Source organism: Somniosus microcephalus, chromosome 12 (genome assembly GCF_052327205.1).
Source record: "Somniosus microcephalus isolate GS21.2 chromosome 12, FLI_Smic_1.0, whole genome shotgun sequence".
In the NCBI taxonomy this organism is placed as follows: Eukaryota; Metazoa; Chordata; class Chondrichthyes; order Squaliformes; family Somniosidae; genus Somniosus; species Somniosus microcephalus.
Window position 1 is genome coordinate 75,039,657 of NC_140998.1, and position 23,091 is coordinate 75,062,747.

The 23,091-nt window shown below is 44.2% G+C and overlaps 1 protein-coding gene across 3 annotated transcripts in view; it reads right to left on the reverse strand.

Moving 5' to 3' along the window:
- Window positions 1-172: 172 nt before the first annotated feature.
- Window positions 173-23,091, reverse strand: part of cdkl1 (cyclin dependent kinase like 1 (CDC2 related kinase)) — a 90,066-nt gene continuing 67,147 nt past the window's right edge. For 2 of the 3 annotated variants that reach the window (XM_086003148.1, XM_086003147.1), the window contains exons 6-9: window positions 21,639-21,721; window positions 14,110-14,166; window positions 5,163-5,312; window positions 173-2,595 (exon numbers count right to left, since the gene is read on the reverse strand). In XM_086003148.1, the coding sequence (XP_085859274.1) occupies window positions 2,494-2,595; window positions 5,163-5,312; window positions 14,110-14,166; window positions 21,639-21,721 (392 nt within the window). In that variant the 3' untranslated portion in view covers window positions 173-2,493. The remainder of the gene's footprint in view (window positions 2,596-5,162; window positions 5,313-14,109; window positions 14,167-21,638; window positions 21,722-23,091) is intronic. The other variant, XM_086003149.1, reaches the window with a different exon arrangement.

Consider the following 23,091-nt stretch of genomic DNA (forward strand, 5'->3'; position numbering starts at 1 on the left):
GAGCAACATACACTTGTTGCTGTTATATATCGATAAACTGGATGCCGAAGTTATTCCAGAACTAACAGATTCATGATTGAATATAAAATATATAAATGGAGATATTGAAATCAAAGCAAGATACCTTCATCAAGATTTAAACCAACACTTTTTATAAAAGTTATGATCAGTATTCACACCTGCTGCAGTTTTTTTTTTCAAAATGTCTGATTTAAATGTGGTAGATCAACTTTAACACACTAAAATACTGTGTTAGGTTATCAGTGCTAGTGTAATTTTAGAAAAAAAATGAATAACTTATAGCTCTCTCCATTTTCATTCATGTCAAATATTGACTTGAGAAGTCAGCTCCAGACCTCATTACAGCCTTGGTCCAAACATGCACATAAAAGCTGAATTCCAGAGATGAGGTGAGAGTGACCACCCTTGACATCAAGGCAGCATTTGACCGAGTGTGGCATCAAGGAGCCCTAGTAAAATGGGAATTGGGGAAAACTCTCCACTGGCTAGATTATTACCTAGAACAAAAGAAGGTGGTTGTTGGAGGTCAATCATCTCAGCCCCAGAACATCGCTGCAAGAGTTCCTCAGGGCAGTGTCCTCGGCCCAACCATCTTCAGCTGCTTTATCAACGACCTTCTATCCATCATAAGGTCAGAAGTGGGGAGATGTTTGCTGATGGTTGCAAGCATTCAGTTCCATTTGCAACTCCCCAGATAATGAAGCAGTCCATGCTCGCATGCAGCAAGATCTGGACGACATTCAGGCTTGGCTGATAAGTGGCATGTAACAATCACGCCACACAAGTGCCAGGCACTGACTAGCTCCAACAAGTGAAAGTCTAACCACCACCCCATGACATTCAATGGCATTACCATCACCAAATCCCCCACCATCAACACCCCGGGGGTCACCATTGACCAGAAATGTAACTGGACCAGCCACAAACACTGTGGCAGGTTAGATGCTGGGTATTCTGAAGCATGTGTCTCACCTCCTGACTCCCCAAATCCTTTCCACCATCTACAAGGCACAAGGCAGGAGTGTGATGGAATACTCTCCGCTTGCCTGGATGAGTGAAGCTCGACACAATCCAGGACAAAGCAACCCACTTAATTGGCACCCCAGCTACCACCCTAAACATTCAATCCCTCCACCACTGGCGCACCGTGGCTGCAGTGTGTACCATCTACAAGATGCAGTAACTCGCCAAGGCTTCTTCGACAGCATCTCCCAAACCCACGACCTTTACCACCTAGAAGGACAAGGGCAGCAGGCGCATGGAAACACCATCACCTCCAAGTTCCCCATCAAGTTCCACACCATCCTGACTTGGAAATATATCACCGTTCCTTCATCGTCGCTGGGTCAAAATCCTGGAACTCCCTCCCTAACAGCACTATGGGAGTACCTTCACCACAAGGACTGCAGCAGTTCAAGAAGGCGGCTCACCGCCACCTTCTCGAGGGAAATTAGGGATGGGCAATAAATGCTGGCCTTGCCAGTGACGCCCACAACCCAGGAACGAATAAAAAAAAATTTGCATGCCAAACACTGTCATTTACTTGATCCATTGATTAACAGATCTACAATCAAATATTTGCCAAACAACCAAACTGAATTACGTTAAATTTAAGTTATCTGCTATACTAAAACTGTTGTGTTTATGATTACATTGAATACTGTGCTAGAGTTGGGTATCTGAACCGGGCAAGTGTTAAGGAAGTGAAAACTCCATTCAACAACAGGGTGTTTTAAGGGAGTGCCTGAAATGGGCAGACTTAGAACTGATCAGAAATGCAAACCAAATGATTCAAAAACAAATTAATGTGGAAGTCAGGTTAGGACTGAAAACATAACAAAATATTTTGGTTCTTATCTGTTGGGCTTGCAGGTTGTGAATCCAACTCTACTGCCCCTTATTTCACTGATCGCAGCTGATAATCTAAATAACAGGTTATTTTTTTTTAAACTGTAAATCGAATCTTTGGCCTGATGTTCCTATAGCTTTGCAAGAGTAGTGTTGGCAGTATGCTTGATTCAACAGTCAACTTTTGTTAGGTATACATGTAATGAACCATTGCACTTCAGATAAGTTAAGACACCAAATGAAGACATGATTTGGATTCTTTCCAGCAAGTGGGACTACTGTTTAAAACATTTTTCAAGCAGGTAGTAGTGCATAGAATATAGTGCTGTTTCTTTATACAAACACTGTACACATTTAAAACAAAACCTCTGAACAAGTATTTCCTGGTTTATAGTCATTTCCATTTATTGTAAGTGTATGCTCTTTTAAAATCCAAACACACTAAAAGAAAAACAAGATAATGAACTAAAAAAAAGTGCATATAATCTCAGGCTAGGTAATGTTATGGTGCCAGTCTTCACCTTGCCATAGTTTAAAAGCCTTTACTTTAACATTTCCTTTGGACACGGTCTTGGTTTTTTAGGTAGGTATCTTCTGTACCTAGATGGTGTTACTGCCATTTAGTCAAATATTAGGTAGATGGCAATTATATTTCTGCTTGAAATACTTATTGCCTTCCATGGATGGAGATATATTGCTGCCGGTAAGCTGCGGTAAGTACTGCAACTATACAAAACAAAAAGAAACAAAGTACAATAATTGGAATGAATCTAAGAATAGCACCTAATTTCTGGTACATTTAGTTAACAGTAGAACATTTTTTAATCAAACTGATACTTGGCAAGGAGAAATCTTTAGCTTTTTTTTTTATTTAGCAGCTTAAACAGTATAAAATGCCAAAAACAAATTGATTCCTGAAAATCACACCATATTTACAGCACAGAAACAGGCCAGTTGGCCCAACAGGTCTATGCTGGCATTGATGCTCCACACGCGCCTCCTCCCACCTCTCTTCATCTAACCCCTTCACCATATGCTTCTATTCTTTTCTCCTTCACGTACTTATCTAGCTTCCCCTTAAATGCATATATGCTGTTCTTAGCTTTAGTTTGACTGTTGCAAAAGCCTTTAAATAATTTGCCCTGGACAGGGTCAACTCCTGACAATGCGGGTCTGGGTTACTGCTCAGTCTGCAACGAGCCGCACTTCGTTTGTATCTAGAACTTTGTGCTTTCCTCCCTCGCTCTCCTCCCCCGCCCCCCCCCCCCGCAATTTCCTTAAAACTCTGGATCCCACAGGCCCCTCCGCTACTTCACCACCATGAGCCGGGAGAACGAGGGCACTGAATCGCTGGGGGTCCTCGGCTGACATCCGCACTATCCAGCGGGGGGGTGGCTTCGGCTGGTTTCCCCCTCCATTGCTAGCCTAGAGGCACTGAGGCCCCATCTACCGCTCACCTAAGGCCAGCTGACTCAGTAACACAGACTGGGTATCGGACTTAAGGCCTTCCTGCCAATGCATAGCTCAGTAATGCATTAGAAAGACAGACTTGCATTTCCGAAGCGCCTTTCACGATCCCAAAACGCCTCACAGTCAACGACCCACTCCTGAAGTGCAGCCACTGCACCAGTTCAATTGAAACCTAATTTTCTAACTGCTTGTCATGGTGCACTTTAGTCTTATTGGTTTATACAGGAACAGAGCGAAAAGTGTTGCATCTCTCTCTCCCCAAAACAGAATTTGCCCACAGGAGCTGTAAACCCTCATCACTCAGGTAGAACTGAAGCCATTTTCCAGAGAGGGGAGAAAGCCTATAGGAAGAAACAGTGGTTGAGGAATTTAAAATGACCGTACTGTAGTAGTGCTTTGATAAAACTGAGTGGCTTACTGGGCCACATTTGAGGACATGTTAAGAATCAAACACGTGATCAGTAAACACCACACACACTGGGTGTGAGGTGTTTACTGATTACCAAGATAGGCTAATGAATTGCTCATCATTTATAGTATTTAGGAAAGCAACAAAGCTCAAGTTATTAGCCGTTTAACCATCTTCTGTATCAGTGCCATTTCTTAAAAACTTGTGTTGATATAGTTTGCTTTAAACCAACATTTGAAAGTAACTCTCCCCAAATCCTTTGGGTCAAAAAATGATCAAAAATTCCTGAAACATGACCATATATCCTAGACACAATCCTATAGCTTAGTTAAGACTGGAAAAACTAGTGGATTTGGGTTCTGAGTCAGAAAGTTCAAGATTATCTCCAGGACTTGAGCACATTGGGCCAGATATTGTTGAAAAAATAACGGCGTTTGAACGATGCATGTCATTATTAATGTGCAAATTGGCCAGCAACTTATAGCAAGGAAGAGATACATTGTGGATTGCAAATCGTCACAAGTTGCTGATTTGCGCCACTCCTTCGTTAACTTTGCAAAAATGGTATCTCGCGCTTAACCTCCGACGTTCATTAAGTTGTTGTATTTGCACGAGTTGCCCATTCAACGCACCACAGAAAGTTAAGTCTAGTAATTAACAGCGCAAGTACCCTTTTAACGAACTGGTAATTGTTGATAAATTCCAATCAACCTCCCTTGCTCAGAAAGTGAACAATTATAAGTGTTTCATTCCTTCAGATTGTGACTTGTTCCAGGAGATTTTTAAAATGTCCATTTTAAAAACAATATTCTTACTTTTCGTTTCTGTCTCTTTCTTCTATCTCTCTTAATCCAATCTTTCTTTCCCGCTCTATTTCTCTTTCTGTACCCGATATGACATTGAATTCACCCACTCTAATTCACCCTCCTTCTTGGTCCTTCCTCTCTTTATTTCTCAATCCTTAAATCTCATTGGTTAAGGAGATGTTCCATTGTTCACCAAGTTCCCAGATGCCCTGTTGCCCTTGCTGCGCTGCTATCAGCAACAAGTCTAACTAACAGGGCACGCTGAGAAATGCCCCACTCTAGCAAAATCTGGCTCATTATCTGAGTCAACACTTCATTGCAGTTCTGAGGGAAGGCTGCAGTCGATGATACCATCCTTTGCACGAGATGTTAAACTGGGGTTCCAATAGCTTGTTCAGATGGACATTAAAGATTCCCATGGCGCTATTCGTTGTTGTTTGTGGGATTTTGCTGTGCATAAAATGGCTACCGAAACTGCCTAGATAACTGTCACAGCACTTCAAAAGGTAATTGAGTGTGTAATCTTTTAGTTTGTGAATGACAAAGTGTTACTTAAAAGCAGGTCTTTCTTTCCTTAATTCAGTTTAGCATGTAACCATCTCACTTACTGCTGGTACATTTCTGCGTGGTGGTCTCACACGTTTTTTGAGAGTTTTTTGCTTGCCCATCTCCTGTTCTTTCCTAAGGCTATCAAAGTATGGATGATCCAGCAACTGTTCACAATTTAGACGATCAGCAGGATCCATGTGTAAACAGCCCTATGTGTACAAATCAGAATGAACATTGTTTCCTTATGCAGATATTTTACACACAATTTTTCCCTCCAAATTTTTCTTCCTTCATCCACCGTCACTTGTCTACATCAGGAGGGCAAGAGTCCCGTTTTCAGACATCCACGTCTACTGCATGTGTACTTAACTGGTGCAGAAGGCAGACTGGAGGAATTCCCTCCCTACAACAGCAACTTGTATTTATATAGCGCCTTTAATGTAGTAAAAAGTCCCAAGGCGCTTCACAGCAGCGTCATTAAACAAAATTCGACACTGAGCCACATAAGGAGATATTAGAACAGATAAAGAGCTAGGTTTTAAGGAGTGTCTTAAAAGGAGGAAAGAGAGGCAGAGAGGTTTAGGGAGGGAATTCCAGAGCTTTGGTATGGAGGGGCGAGGCCATGGAGGGATTTGAAAACAAAGATCAGAATTTTAAAATCAAGGTGTTGCTTAACCGGGAGCCAATGTAGGTCAGCGAGCACAGGGGTGATGGGTGAACGGGACTTGGTGAGAGTTAGGACACAGGCAGCAGAGTTTTGGAGGACCCTAGATGACCTTAAGACTGGCAAACTTATCGTTAAGAAGAGATCGGACTTTAAATATTAATTAAGTCCAGGATTTGATTTTGAATCTTAAAGGCAGGAGTTTAAAACTTTAGGAATAAAAATAAGGAGCCAACAATTTTAAATTTACAACAGTGGGCAGCTATTTGCTTATTTCATCCCGCTGAAGATATATTCAAAGACTGATACTACAGTACTGTGGTAGCCTTGGCTCAAAACTGGCCTTTGGAGCATACTTTCAGGTAGTCAGGTCAGTCTTAAGAACATAAGAAATAGGAGCTCGAGTAGACCATTTGGCCCTTCGAGCCTGCTCTGTCATTCAACAAGATCATGGCTGATCTTCTACCTCAATTCCACCTTCCCACACTATCCCCATATCCCTTAATTCCCAAATATTTATCGACCTCGGTCTTGAATATACTCAACGACTGAGCATCCACAGCTCTCTGGGGTAGAGATTTCCAAAGATTCACAACCCTTTGAGTGAAGAAATTTCTCATCTCAGTCTTAAATGGCTGACCCTTTATTCTGAGACTCTGACCCATGTTCTAGATTCCCCAGCCAGGGGGAACATTTTCTCAGCATTAACCCTGTCAAGCCCCTTAAGAATTTTATATGTTTCAATTAGATCACCCCTCATTCTTCTAAACTCTGGGGAATATAGGCCTAGTCTACTCAATCTCTCATAGGGCAATCCCCTCATCCCAAGAACCAGTCTAGTGAACCTTCGTTGCATGCCCTCTAAGGTAAGTATGTCTTTCCTTAGGTAAGGAGACCAGACTACACAGTACTCCAGGTATGGCCTCACCACTGCCCTGTGTAATTGTAGTAAGACTTCTATACTCTTATACTCTAATCCCTTTGTAACAAAAGTTAACATACCATTTGCTTTCCTAATTGCTTGCTGTACCTGCATGTTAACATTCTGTGATTAATGTACAAGGACACCCAGGTCCCTCTGAATGCAAATATTTCCCAGTCTCTCGCCATTCAAAAAATATTCTGCTTTTTTGTTTTTCCTACCAAAGTGGATAACTTCACACTTCCCCACATTGTATTCCATTTGCCATGTTCTTGCCCATGCAGTCAATCTATCTATATCTCTCTGCATCCTCTTTGCGTCCTCCTCACAGCTTACTTTCCCACCTAACTTTGTATCATCAGCAAACTTGGATACATTACACTCAGTCCCTTCATCTAAGTCATTAATATAGATTCTAAATAGCTGAGGCCCAAACATTGATCCTTGAGGCACCCCACTAGTTATAGCCTGCCAACCCGAAAAAGTCCCGTTTATTCCTACTCTGTTTTCTGTCCATTAACCAATCCTCAATCCATACTAATATATTACCCCCAATCCCATGAATCCCAATTTTGTGCAATAACCTCTTGTGTGGCACCTTATCGAATGCTTTCTGAAAATCCAAATACACTACATCCACTGGTTCCCCCTTATCCATCCTACTAGTTACATCTTCAAAAAACTCTTAACAGATTTGTCAAACACGATTTCCCTTTCATAAAACCATGTTGACTCTGCCTAATCATATTACGATTTTCTAAGTGCATCGCTAATAATAGATTCTAGCATTTTGCCTACTACTGATGTCTTGAACAATGTGGCCCCATACTTGGGAGAAAAGTTAAGTACATTACTTTTAAATTTGCAAAAGTAAAATGTATATTTTGTCAGTTAAACAAATGTTAAAATAAAATAAGAACCGGGAAAAATGGAATTCAGGGCAAGAAGTATTAAAAATATTGAAATAAATTTCTTTTAATAATGTCATTACATTAATAAAGTTACTCCTGACACCAGAGTAGCTTTATTACTGTACAATTAAGGTTTCAGTGTCACAGTGTGAGTTAAAAACTGACTGGCCTGAGTCAGTAATTCCCCAAAATTGCTGGTTAGCTTATGCACATTGTTTTTGTACTGTTGACACTTTCTGAACATGGATCTCTGTAGTCAACCATCTCTCATTACAGTAAGAAAGAAGCTTTAGTGAGAGTCTAGTAAGAATGGAATCTTGACTAGGTTCTACATCTACTTTATACGCTCTCCCTAATAATCCTTTTATATATTGAATTGGGTCTAGGGACAACTTGTTAACAACTAGAAAACATGCAATCACAAGGGGAAAGTCTATACAAGCCAGGAATTCCAAAAAATCATTGCTGGCCTGTACTGGTGGGCTAAGAGGCTAGCCTGCCTAGATCATGGGCACCTGATGTCAAATGTCATGATACATATTATTTAATAGTTGCTATTGGGAATTTCTGTCGGAGACACCAAGTAAAATTAGACCCATGTAAAATGCCTGAGGTCTGACTATTATAGGCCCAGCAAGGTTACACTGAGTGTGCAGCACAGAGACAGGCCATTTGGCCCAATTGGTCTACGTCTGTGTTTATGCTCCACACGGGCCTCCTCCCACCCTATCAGCACATCCTTCTATTCCTTTCTCCCTCATGTGCTTATCTAGCTTCCCCTTAAATGCATCTATGCTATTTGCCTCAACTACTCCTTGTGGTAGCTCGTTTCACATTCTTACCACTCTTTGGATAATGAAGTTTCTCCTGAATTCCCTGTTGGATTTATTAGTGACTAACTTATATTTATGACCTCTAGTTTTGGACTTCCCCCACAAGTGGAAACATTTTCTTGATGTCTACCCTATCAAACCCTATTATCTTAAAGACTCCCATCAGGTCACCCCTCAGCCTTCTCCTCACTAGAGAAAAGAGCCCCAGCCTGTTCAGTCTTTCCTGATAAGTATATCCTCTCAGTTCTGATATCATCCTTTTGAATTTTTTTGCACCTTCAATGCCTCTACATCCTTTTTATAATATGGAGACCAGAAATGTGCAGAGTACTCCCAAGTGTGGTGTAACCAACATTCGATACAAGTTTAACATAACTTCTCTGCTTTTCAGTTCTATCCTTCTAGAAATGAACCCGAGTGCTTGGTTTGCCATTTTTATGGCCTTATTAACCTGCGTCGCTACTTTTAGTGATTTGTATATCTGTACCCCTAGATCCCTTTGCTCCTCTACCCCATTCAGACTCTTAGGCCGCGAATTTGCCGGCAATCAGAGGGCAGGTTTAGAGGCGGGTCGGGAGTTAAAATCTCAATGATGACAGTGGGTTGTGAACCCGCCGCCATCCTGCCTCGACGCTACTTTACCAAGTGTCAGGTCTGCGAGTCCCGATCAGACCCGACACCAAATGGCGGGAGAGGCACTTAAGGCAGTTAACAGCTTGTTAACTGCCTTGCTAATCTTATTTTAACTGGCTGTTCTGATTTTTTAGCTTTTTCCGCGCGTTGCCAGTCGTCAGACAAACACGCCAGCTGCATTGTGCCGGGTTTAGCAAGGAGCTGAGTTGTTAGCAGCTGCTCCAGCAGTTTAAAAGCGGTCCTACAACATGGCTGAGTTTGAGATGGCACAAGTTAGTGCTCTGAGGTTTTGGCTAACATTTTGCAGCTCTACTGATCTTGTGAGTGTTCAAGCCGAGATCCATCTGCAGTTTGACCTCCTTGGAAGACCCTCTGGCCACTTTGACTGAGCACTTGCAACCTCTATTGCTCAACTGAGATATCCACCAGCGGAATGGGAACCATTTATGTCCTCTCATCCTGGTCGTCAGATTCGGAGGAAGAGCAGCCGCGGCAGCAGCACAACCAGGCAGAACAGTAGGACCAGCAACAGGAGCGCCAACCTTCTCAGCTACATCATGCTGCACAGGGCAGAGGACGTCAGCACAGGGCTGCACCTCGCCGCCAGAGATACCCCCACCATAGGGTTTACAGGCCGAGGATGAGCTTCCTCAGCATGAGTGAGCAGCAGTGCCAAAGGAGGCTGAGACTTTTGCAAGAGGTAGTCGCAGACAGCTACACACTGCTGCACCAACACCTGGAGCCCAGAGGAGCAGATGGACACTCCTTATCAGTGGCTGTCAAAGTCACCACCACACTCAACTTCTTTGCTTCAGGCTCCTTCCAGGGATCAGCAACAGACATCAGCGGCATCTCCCAGTCAGCCGCACACACTTGCATCACACAGGTCACCAATGCCCTCTTTGCAAATTCGCACAATTACATCCACTTCTCCAAGGATGAAGCAAGTGTAACCGCGCGTGCGGTTGGCTTTGCAAATATAGCAGGCTTCCCAAGGGTGCAGGACATCGTAGACTGCACACATGTAGCCTTAAGGACACCCCATCACAACCCAGCTGTATTTGTCAACCGCAAGGGCTTCCACTCCCTTAACGTCCAGCTGGTGTGTAACCACAGGAAGATCATTATGCATGTTTGCGCCAAGTACCCTGGCAGCTGCCATGACTCCTTCATCCCGCGGCAGTCAACTGTGCCTCAGCTCTTCAATCCGCCAACTCAACTTTCCGGATGGCTACTTGGCAACCAGGGCTATCCCCTGAAGACGTGGCTCATGACACCGACGAGGAGGCCATCAAACGAGGCTGAGGAGCGGTACAATGTGAGTCACATTTCCACCAGAAGCATCATCGAGCAAACCATCGGTTTGTTGAAAATGCGATTTGATGCCTCAACAGATCTGATGGAGCCCTGCAGTACGCACCAGCCAGGGTCTCCAGAATCATCGTGGTCTGTTGTGCCCTGCACATCACACAGCAGCATGGCTTAGCGCTGCCTGAGGAACAAGTGGCTCCGTGCAGAGCCTCCTCAGAAGAGGAGGAGGAGGCGGCAGATGCGGGGCCGGATGTGCCAATTTCACCAGCACGCGAACACATTGCTGGCCGTCAGGCAAGGGATGCACTCATCCATGCCAGATTCACGTAAGCTCACATTTCAAGCACAGGTGGCTGGCAGATGGAGATGAATGGACGACTTTCTTAACATGCCATACATCATCCATCCAATAAACGGTGCTTTCCTATCACTCTCACCACCATCATTACAAATGCAAGTCGCCCTGAGCCCTCACTGTGCAACTTCCATTTCTCAGCACACATAGGACAAATCTTCAATTCTTTGCCATCACTTTTGTTTAATAAAATGACAATCAGGATGACAATCGCTACTTTGTTACACAAGAAAACACCCAAATGACTACCCTTGTGACTGTGTTAACTTTCTCTTACGCATGCTTCTATGTGGTGCTTCCCCTGTGGCTTCAGCAGATGTAGAGGCACCTTGCTCACTTTTATGCTGCACCTGCTTAGACGCCTTTGGCGGGCGTCCTCTGGGTTTGGGAGCCTGGGTGGGCTCCTCAACAGTCTACTTTTCCTGCGGCTGTGCAGGGGCTGAGGCGGCCATCTCAGTTGGGTGCGGAATCCGAGGCTCTGACCGAGGGCTCCGCAGTGGCATGGTCGTGTGAGCTCTTGGAGAGGAGCAAACACTTCCTTGTTGTCGGCCACCAACATCCCTCTCATGAGTCACCCGCACTTCACTGCTAGCAAGTGACTGGAGAGCACCATGCTGAACATCAGTGGGGCCATGAGGACCCGTCTCTGTACTGACAGTCCTCATAACGGGGACGTCCATGTACCTCTGGTGTCTCTCCTCAATAGATGCCCATCTATCCTCCATAGCAGACCATCTATTTAGACAAGTCACCATGCTCTGTTGAGTCTGGTGAGTTATCTCCTCCATGGAGGTTGCCACCCTCTCCATGGTGGCACATTCATGCGCCATTGCCTCCACCAAGGCAGTGCTGATGTTAGAGATGGACTCCTCTACTCTCTGCACACTCGCAGTTACCGTGGATGCAAACCCTGTCAGAGACTTCTGCTCTTGTTCCTGAAGTTCTAGCACCACTTTCTTTCTGGATGGCCCCAGAGGCACAGCGTTTACATGCAGCTGAGCAGAGCTAGGAGCGTCCTATGACCTCCGATGAGGACTCTCCACTGCTGTCCCTGTCTCCACTATCTGCTGATGCTCACTTGTGAGCTGTGATACACCAGGTGACAACACTATGTCGCGAAGGACCCGCCGAGGTGTGCGTTTCTGCGCTGGTTCTGGGTGCGCCGAGTCCTGGTGACGCTGCAGGTTCCTCTGAGGAGTCGACAGGCTCTTCCTCCTGGACAGTGGGAAGAGAGTCTCTCGATGGTCTTGTGGGAGAGTAAAGGCATGAGTTAGACATCTGATATTTCGGTAGCAGACACATCCAATTGTGCAGATGGTCAAAAGTCAATCTCTATGAACATCATATGCCATTTCAGTCAATCATGAAATCTAAATGAGAGGGATGAAAATCTATTTGGTCACCAGCTGCCTCTACTGCACCCCGTCACCCCGTCCCCCACTTCCAGCTCCTCGCCACCTCCAACGATGTTGTGAGCAGCCTCCTCAGTGCTTGTCAAACTTGCACGGGATGGTGGCCCTCCTCCTGTCATCGCTCTCTTCCTCTTATTGTGGGCTATCCTTTTCCTGCAAGGAGGGACACAAGTGGAGTTTCAGCGAGATTCATGGAGTGACTGTGAAGAATCCATAACATAGAAGCTTAGAGGAAGACCAAGATGAAGTGAGGTGCCAAGAGGAAGGTGCCTCCCTGTGCATTGTTAGCTGTTGTCATTGCATAACAGTGACAGCAAGTGTGAGGGGTGCATAGTAGAATGGTGAAGTGATTCAGTACATAGAGAGGGATAGGTAAGGGTGCAAGTGAAATAAGGGTAAGGTGGGATGTGAGGAGCAGGCTGACAACGTAGAGTGCTGCTGATGAGAAGAGAAGGGAAGCAGATTGAAGGAAAGTGTGATGTGATACTCACTTTTGATGTGCGCAGAAGATCACTGAACCATTTTCGGCACTGCGCCCAGGTGTGTGAGCATAAGGACCATGCGCTTACCTCCTCAGCAATTTGCAGCCAGGCTGCCTTTGTCTGCTGAGGAGACTCCCTCTGGCCATCGGGAGGGAACAGAATCTCCCGGCGCCCTCTTACTCCCTCCACAAGAGCTTGGAGGGAGTCCTCATCAAAGCGTGGAGCAGCCTTTGCTTTGGCAGCAGTCATGGTCACCTGGGCCAATTTCCACAGCAGCACAAACAAAATGAGAAGCTGAGGCTACATGGGCCCCTTAAAAACTGAAGAAATTACGTCATCAGAGGCGAGCAGCAGACCTGCTCCCATTCATTGGGCCGGGTAGCGCACACGGCGGGCTTAATGAGCCCACTTAATTTAAAATCGTGAATTGGGAGCAGCTGAAACCGACAGCAGGACCGAAACCCGCCCACCAGGCAACCCAACTCAAAAAATCGCAGCCTTCGTATCCAAGCAGTATGTGATCATCTTATTCTTCCAACCAAAATGCACCATCTTACACTTATCTATATTGGAATTAATTTGCCAATTACACATCCATTCTGCAAGTTTATTAATTTCTTCCTGTGTTGTGTCACATTCTAAAAATGTCACGCCCACTTTGTTAGTTTCCCTGGTAAATACTGAGGCAAAGTAACTATTCAATATTTCTGCCATTTTGCTGTCATTACCTGTGAGTTTATCTTGTGCATCCTTTAGTGGCCCTATCCCTAGCCTGATTTTTCTTTTGTCATTTATGTGTCTGTAGAATATTTTACTATTTCATTTTATATTCCTTGATAATAGATCCTTTTTGCTTTCCTAATTGTTTTTTGACTTCTTTTCTAACCACTTCGTATTCCCTTTTGGCATTCTCTCTATTGTCTATGTACGTGGTGTATGCCTTTTTCTTTAGTTTCAATGTTAACCGTATCTCTTTATTCATCAATGGTGTTTCATTATTGGCTAGCTTGTTTTTTTAGTGGAATAGATATCTCCTAAACTCTACTGATCACTGTTTTAAATATTTACCACTGCTGTTCTATCTCTATCCATCAAAATCTTTTTTCCAGTTTACCTTCCCTAGTTCCATTCTCATCCTCTCAAAATTTGCTTTTTTCCAATCTGTTACTTTGTACTTTGTCTTACTTATGGCTTTCTGAATCATTATTTTAAACCATATTATGTTATGATTGTTTTCTTTACCTGTACAGCATTTATACTTGAAACTCATGGAGCCAATAAATTACAAAACAAGAATTCTATGAGTGCACGTGAAGTGAGTTTTAGCAGTTTGAAACATATTTTCTTAGGAAGGAATATTAGAAATATCATTTTTTAAATCAATTATGCAAACAGTCTCAGGGCACAAGGCTTTTTCTATACTCCATGTATTACAACACTGATCTACTTGGTTATTAATGTGCAAGCCACAAACAGCACTCACCTTCATTAATCCAAGGGTGTGTTGGGAAATATTTGCAAACTTCATTTCCAAAGATTCCTGTACAGAAAATAAATTCTAGTTATACCAGCGTACTATCCAAAAAGCACAGAAAATTTGAATTTTCAAAAGTTACCTTTCATTAAGAAACGAATTTAGTAAACAGATGATCAGTAGTAGTAATCATCATTCCAACTGCAAATGTTAAGTTTCCCCACAAAATGGTTGTTTTCCTCATGTTTCCTCTCTATTATCTTTAAGTTGGCTGGTTGTAAATCATCCGACCAGCCAACAATGTCACTGATTGGCCAGCAGAATGTACAATCCAAGTTACATGATGGGAGTTTAATACTTACCCCTCTAACTTGTATTAATTGCCAAAATTATATATTAATTATATTAGTGACAGGCAGTAGCTGTGTAACTAGTGTTCCTGACACACACAGTATAGGGCTTCCTTCATTGCTCATGTTTCTGTAGAGATCACTATGTGCCACTTCCTAAATGACTGATTATCTCAATATTCGCTGTCACTGAGACAATGTTGAAATTAATTTGTGTACAATTGCTTACACTGCATGCAGCTTCTTACACCACAGGCAGTGATCTTAGAATTAAAACTTTAAGATCTTCTGGCTGGGAGTCAAACACTTAAATTACTCGTCCACTCCATTAATGAGTATCATTTCAGTTGTCGTAATGATTGTATATATCTATCTGACAGAATAACGAGAGAGACCAATTACACGAGAAAGAAACTGAAATAGTTGTCAAAACTCCAAAAGGCAAAAAGGTTTTACAATGCACCTTGTAGTTTACATTAATTTCATTGTGGGACTGGTTCTGTCATGTTAATCTTCAACAAGATGATCAGATCAACTCTTGGTGCTTCCTTGTTGGCATCTACCTTGTACTGTAATCGCTCAGGTCAGTTTGTGTTACCCTAGCTCCACAGGCATACTGGAATAACACACAAGATAGGAGCAGGAGTAGGCCATTAGACCCCTCGAGCCTGTTCCGCCATTTAATGAGATCATGGCTGATCATCCAAATTCAGTACCCTGTCCCTGCTTTCTCCCCATATCCCTTTAGCCTTAAGAAATATATCTAACTCCTTGAATATATTTAATAAGTTGGCCTCAACTGCCTTCTGTGGTAGAGAATTCCACAGGTTCACCACTCTCTGGGTGAAGAAATTCCTCCTCATCTCAGTCCTAAATGGCTTAACCCTTATCCTTAGACTGTGGCCCCTGGTTCTGGACTCCCCCGCCATCGGGAACATCCTTCCTGCATCTAGTCTGTCTAGTTCTGTTAAAATTTTATAAGTTTCAATGAAATCCCCTCATTCTTCTAAACTCTAGTGAATATAAGCCTAATCGACCCAATCTCTCTTCATACGTCATTCCTGCCATCCCAGGTATCAGTCTGGTGAATCTTCGTTGCACTCCCTCCATGGCAAGAACTTCCTTCCTCAGATAAGGCGACCAAAACTGCACACAATACTCAAGGTGTGGTCTCACCAAGGCCCTGTACAACTGCAGCAAGACATCCTTGCTCCTGTACTCGAATCCTCTCGCTATGAAGACCAACATACCATTTGCCTTCTTAACCGCCTGCTGCACCTGCATGCTTACCTTCAGCGACTGGTGCACAAGGACACCTAGGGCTCGTTGCACTTCCCCTTTTCCCAATCTATTGCCGTTCAGATAATAATCTGTCTTCCTGTTTTTGCCACCAAAGTGGATAACCTCGCATTTATCCACATTATACTGCATCTGCCCAATCACCCAACCTGTCCAAATCATACTGGAGTTTCTCTGCATCCTCCTCACAGCACACACGCCCATCCAGCTTTGTGGCTTCTGCAAACTTGGAGATATTACATTCAGTTCGCTCGTCTAGATCATTAATATATATATTGTGAATAGCTGGGGTCCTAGCACAGATCCCTGCGGTACCCCACTAGTCACTGCCTGCCACTCAGAAAAAGACCCGTTTATTCCAACTCTTTGCTTCCTGTCTGCCAACCAGTTCTCTATCCAAGTCAGTATCTTACCCCCAATCCCATGTGCTTTAACTTTGCACGCCAATCTCTTACGCGGGACCTTATCGAAAGCCTTCTGAAAGTCCAAATACAGCACATCCACTGGTTCTCCCTTACCTATTCTACCAGTTACATTCTCAAAAAATTCCAGTAGATTAGTCAAGTATGATTTACCTTTTGTAAATCCATGTTGACTTTGTCCGATCCGGTCACTGTTTTCCAAGTGCACTGCTATTACATCTTTTATAATGGACAACGGAGGATGCAATCACAACTGCTCTACACTCGGCACTGAATCACTTAGATGGTAAAGAGACCTACATCAGAATGCTGTTCATAGACTACAGATCAGCATTCAACACTATCGTCCCCAACAAGCTGGCCACCAAACTCCAAACTCTTGGCCTGAACACTTCCCTCTGCAACTGGACCCTGGACTTCCTAACAAACAGACCCCAGTCTGTCAAATTAGGTAACCACACCTCCCCCCCCCGACGCTGAACACGGGGGCCCCACAAGGATGTGTGCTGAGCCCCCTCCTCTACTCCCTCTTCACCCACGACTGTGTGGCTGTTCATGGTTCCAACACCATCATCAAGTTTGCGGATGATACCACGGTAGTAGGCCAGATCACCAACAACGATGAGTCAGCCTACAGGGAGGAGGTCCAGCATCTCGTGAAGTGGTGCGCCGATAACAACCTGGCCCTTAACATCAAGAAAACCAAAGAAATCATTGTGGACTTCAGGAAGTCTAAAGGCGGAAGTCACACCCCCATCCACATCAATGGGGCTGTGGTGGAAAGGGTGGACAGCTTTAAGTTCCTCGGAGTCCACATCACGGAAGACCTCTCCTGGTCCCTCAATACCTCCTCTCTGGTGAAGAAGGCTCAGCAGCGCCTATATTTCCTAAGGAGGCTGAAGGGATGTAACCCGTCACCCCTGATCCTCTCTAACTTTTACCGCTGCACAATAGAGAGCATCCTGACGAACTGTATCACAGTATGGTATGGCAGCTGTAGCTACTATGACCGGAAAGCCCTGCAGCGGGTAGTCAAAACTGCCCAACGCATTACCGGCACCCGGCTACCGACCATAGAGCACATATACCAGAAACACTGTTTACGGAGGTCACGGTCCATCATCAAAGACCCTACCCACCCCAGCCACAGTCTGTTCGCCCTCCTGCCATCTGGGAGACGCTACAGATGCATTCGCACCCGTACGACCAGATTTAGGAACAGCTTCTTTCCCAGGGCTGTCATCCTACTGAACTCCACAAATAAACTCTAAAGCCTGCACATCTGCCAATGCACTTTATTAGGGTTATGTTTATGTTAATGTATTACAAGCCAAATGTATGTTGAATGTTTAAATGTCTTAATCTAAATGTACACTCTCGGGAGCCGCAAGCCTACATTTCGTTGTACTGCACTTGTGCACTAACAATGACAATAAAAGTTGATTTGATTTGATTTGATTCACATAGCTATAGAAGCTTTTACAGTCAGTTTTTATGTTCCTTGCAAGCTTACTCTCATATTCTATTTTCCCCCTCTTAATTAATCCCTTTGTCCTCCTTTGCTGAATCCTAAACTGCTCCCAATCCTCAGGTTTGCTGCTTTTTCTGGCCAATTTCTATGTCCTCTCCTTGGATCTTATGCTATCCCTAATTTCCCTTGTTAGCCACGGTTGAGTCACATTTTTTGTTTTATTTTTATGCCATACAGGGATGAACAAATTCTGTAGTTCATCCATGCTATCTTTAAATGTTTGCCATTGCCTATCCACCGTCAACCCTATAAGTAACGTTCCCCAATCCATCCTAGCCAACTCGCGCCTCGTACCATCATAGTTTTCTTTATTTAAATTTAGAACCTTAGTCTCTGAGTCAACTACTTCATTCTCCATCTTAATGAAGAATTCTATTATATTATGATCGCTCCTCCCCAAGGGGCCTCACACAACATTGCTAATTAATCCTTTCTCATTACATAATACCCAATCTAAGATGGCCTGATCTCGAGTTAGTTCCTCGACATATTGGTCCAGGAAACCATCCCGTATACACTCTAGGAATTCCTCCTCCACAGTATTGTTATTAATTTGGTTAGCCCAATCTATATCTAGATTAAAGTCACCCATGATAACTGCTGTGCCCTTATTGCACGCGTCTCTAATTTCCCATTTAATTATTGTTTGGGGGTCTGTATATAACTCCCACTAACGTTTTCTGCCCCTTGGTATTTCTCAGCTCTACCCATACAGATTCCACATCATCAGAGCTAATATCCTTCCTTACTATTGTGTTAATTTCCTCTTTAACCAGCAATGCTACCCCACCTCCTTTTCCTTTTTGCCTGTCCTTCCTGAATATTGAATACCCCTGGATGTTGAATTCCCAGCGTTGGTCACCCTGAAGCCATGTCTCCGTAATTCCAATTACATCATATCCGTTTACATCTATTTGCGCAGCTAATTCATCCACCTTAGTACGAATGCTCCTCGCATCAAGACACAAAGCTTTCAGGCTTGTTTTTTTAACACTCTTAGTCCTTTTAGAATTATTATTTACTGTAGCCCTGTTTGATTTACACCCTTGATTTCTCTGCATTCCACTTTTGTTTTTCTCCTTCCCGTCTTTTGCTTCTATCCTTGCTTCCCTTTCCTCTGTCTCCCTGCACAAGTTCCCAACCCCCTGCCATTTTAGTTTAAACCCTCCCCAACAGCACTAGCAAACACTCCCCCTAGGACATCGGCCCCGGTCCCGCCCAGGTGCAAACCGTCCAGTTTGTACTGGTCCCACCTCCCCCAGAACCGGTTCCAATGTCCCAGGAATTTGAATCCCTCCCCCTTGCACCATTCCTCTAGCCACATATCTGAAGTATCCTTCTGTTTCTACTCTGACTAGCATGTGGCACTGGTAGCAATCCAGAGATTACTACCTTTGAGGTCCTATTTTTTAATTTACCTCCTAACTCCCTATATTCAGCTTTTAGGACCTCATCCCCTTTTTAATCTATATCGTTGGTACCTATATGCACCACGACAACTGGTTGTTCACCCTCCCCCTCCAGAATGCCCTGCAGCCGCCCCGAGACATCCTTGAACTTGCACCAGGGAGGCAACATACTATCCTGGAGTCTCGTTTGCAGCCGCAGAAACACCTATCTATTCTCCTTACAATAGACTCCCCTATCACTATAGCTCTCCCACTCTTTTTCCTCCCGTCCTGTGCAGCAGAACCACCCATGGTGCCAGGAAGTTGGCTGCTGCTGCTTTCCCCCGATAAGCCATCTCCCGCAACAATATCCAAAGTGGTATATCTGTTTGAGAGGGTGATGGCCACAGGGGACCCCTGCACTACCTGCCTGCACCTACTACTCTGCCTGGTGGTTACCCATTCCCTTCCTGCCTGTGCAGCCTTTACCTGCGGTATGACCAACTCCCTAAACGTGCTATCCACGATGTCCTCAGCATCGCGAATGCTCCAGTATATATCCATTCGCAGCTCCAGCGCCGCAATGCAGTCTGTCAGTAGCTGCAGCTGGATACACTTCCCGCACACATGGTCGTCAGGGACACAGGAAGTGTCCCTGATTTCCCATATAGCGCAGGAGGAGCATGCCACGGGACCGTGCTGTCCTGCCATGACTTACCCTTTAGTTAATTTAAATTAAATTAAATCAATACCACTAATTACACACAATTAAATGATATACTCAAGATGGTCTATGTCTAAGGAGGTAAGTTTTTGGGCCAGCATTGCATCAGAGTTTGTAATTGAAGATTTACACTTGAGGGCTTCTAAGGTTAAGGTTGATGTTAACCCTGTATAATTCACTGGTAATTTGTTTTGCATATTGCTGATATCCTTCTATTCAGCACAATCATATCATATATTCTACTTCAGGACGTTTTATTAACATTTTCAAAAATTTATCTGCAACAAGGATGTGGCTGTCCAACTAAATGTATTGGCTTAAGACCATCCACCAGCCCCAGCCAATTTTTTGGCAAATCTGGGGAAGGCGAAGGTGGAAAAGTGCTCAGGGATGTGCTCTGCTGTACACCCAGCTACTTGCACCTCCAGCCCCACTTCCCAGTGCCTGGGCGGTGCAGTATGAGCCCACCTACATGTGGCGAGTGTATAGAAGGAATATGTTCCATCATTTGCATGCTGAACACAATGGACTCCCATTAGGCTTAAAATGTTCAAAGATCAGTTGAGTTGAATTTTTTTTCCAGCTCAGAGCACTGCCTTGCATAGGCCCCAAGAGGAAGAAAAAGTAAATAATATGTTGCCATTTTAACAACAGCCCAGAGGGGGCTGGCACTCTGATGGCTGTGGTAGCCCTCTGAGGTGCGCCAAAGCCAAACTCTACGTTTATGGCAGGAATCCCCAGAGGAGACAGGAGAGCCTGCCATTTTTGTTTAAATGATTCCTGAGGTTGGAAGTTCAGTCAGAGTCAGGGGTGCATTTCCATGGTAGACAGAGATTTAAAAAAAAATGCATTATTTGTTTATGGGATGTGGGCATTGCTGGCAAGGCCAGCAATAATTGCCCATGAGAAGGTGGTGGTGAGCCACCTTCTTGAACTGCTTCAGTCCGTGTGGTGAAGGTACTCCCACAGTGCTGCTAGGTAGGGAGTTCCAGGATTTTGACCCAGCGACAATGAAGGATCGGCGATATACTTCCAAGTCAGGATGGTGTGTGACTTGGAGGTGGTGGTGTTCCCATGCGCCTGCTGATCTTGTCATTCTAGGTGGACGAGGTCGCGGGTTTGGGAGGTGCTGCCGAAGAAACCTTGGTGAGTTGCTTCAGTGCTTCTTGTAGATGGTACACACTGCAGCTATGGTATGCCGGTGGTGGAGGGAGTGAATGTTTATGGTGGTGGATGGGGTGCCAATCAACCGGACTGCTTTGTCCTGGATGGTGTCAAGCTTCTTAAGTGTTGTTGGAGCTGCACTCATCCAGGCAAGTGTAGAGTATTCCATCACACTCCTTACTTGTGCCTTGTAGATGGTGGAAAGGCTTTGGGGAGTCAGGAGGTGAGACACTCCCTGCAGAATACCTAGCCTCTGACCTGCTCTTGTTGCCACCGTATTTATGTGGCTGATCCAATTAAGTTTCTGGTCAATGGTGACCGCCAGGATGTTGATGTTGGGGGATTCGGCAATGGTAATGCCGTTGAATGTCAAGGGGCGGTGCTTAGACTCTCGCATGTTGGAGATAGTCATTGCCTAGCACTTCTGTGGTACGAATGTTACCTGCCACTTATTAGCCCAAGCCTGAACGTCGTCCAGGTCTTGTTGCATGCGGGCATGGGCTGCTTCATTAACTGAGGAGATGCGCCCCAATAAAAGGGGACTGGAAAGTCTAGGATATTGAATCAAAAAGTCAGACTCTAACATTCAAACTCTAACCCATTTGTATTAAATGCTACATTTCCCAAGGACTACTTCACTAGATTAATACAATGCCTTACCACATTATCTGGCACTGGTATGCTCACTCCACTGAAGAACTGGTTTGAACTGAAGACTTGTTGATGCCGAGGAATCAAATCACCTTTAGGCAAACAAGATGCAATCGTTATTATTAAATCCATTATGAATATAATGGGCCGGATATTCTGACCCCCACGGGTGTGTATGAGGTTTGTACGCACCCGTAGGGGCCTCGCAAGTGCCGGTTTCAGAATTCTCTTGACAGATCATCCGCCTGCCTGGGAGATGGGCCTCTGCAGGCAGGGAATTTCACTTTCTGCACAACTTCCGCCCGCTGAAAACCATAAGGCCTGTTTTTACCAGCATAAGAGCTTAAACAATAAAAAAATATTTCCCCTCCCCCCACCCCAACTCATTTATAATTTTTAAATACTTTTTAAAAAGTTTATTTTTAGCCCCGTAAAAAACTTTAATTTTTTTTTCGCCTGTCAAAATAAAATTGTGCGTGTCACTTTAAGGAAACCGGCAGATGACGCGTCATCAAATGACGTCATCAGACCCACTTCCTGATTATTGGCTGGCAAGCCCGCAGGGCGGGCTTAACAAGGTCAATCAAGGGAAAATCACGTCTATAGAGCGGAGGCAGCTGGGGGCGGGACTTGAAGCCAGAAACCAGCTGACCCGCACTCAAGCCGCCTCCAGTAATAAAATCGCGGCCAGTGTGTCAGTGAATGCATGAAGTCGCACTGAACGATGCAAATAATCTTAAAATATTTTGTGCATCTTAGCTACAAAAAATGAAACTGGCAAGCACAGTCCAATCTCCAGTCGTATGACCATACAACAATTAAACTCTGAATTAACTTAGTCTATATTTGCTTAACAATTGGATTCAAAGAGAGAAAGATGCCAATCTGACCTGTGTTTAATCCAAGCATGGAGTTCGAGAATGCAGAGCAATTACACTTTGTAGCCTTAAAGCGACACACACTTTGGCAGCAGAACAATACATTTGTGTTGTATGGTATAATACTCCTGTAATTACAAGAAAGTGCATCTTGTGGCATACCCTGTGCAATGCCATAGCAGACCCACTAGTAAATTAAATACTAGTCAATCTCCTATGGCATTACACGCAAGGAATGAAAACCAAATAGTCTTCAGGTGAGGTGGGGTTAGAATCCCCGTTTTAAAAGTACTATATCCTGTCCTTATTTTTATATTTGCAGTATAAATTCCTCCATTGAGGAGGAAGATATAATTACAACATATTAAAGATTAAATAGGCAGTTTCCATTGTAAATGCAGACATATGTATTTATAATAGAAGAAGTTGGCAGTTAACAGAACACACTGTTATACAAATACTAGCTAAAGTGCCCGGCGGTGCCGAGGGTCTTTTGAGGGCATGCTTTTGTTGAAAGAGAGAGAGAGAGAGCGACTGGGGGGAAGAGAGAGCGCGCCTGGGGGGGAAGAGAGAGCGCGCCTGGG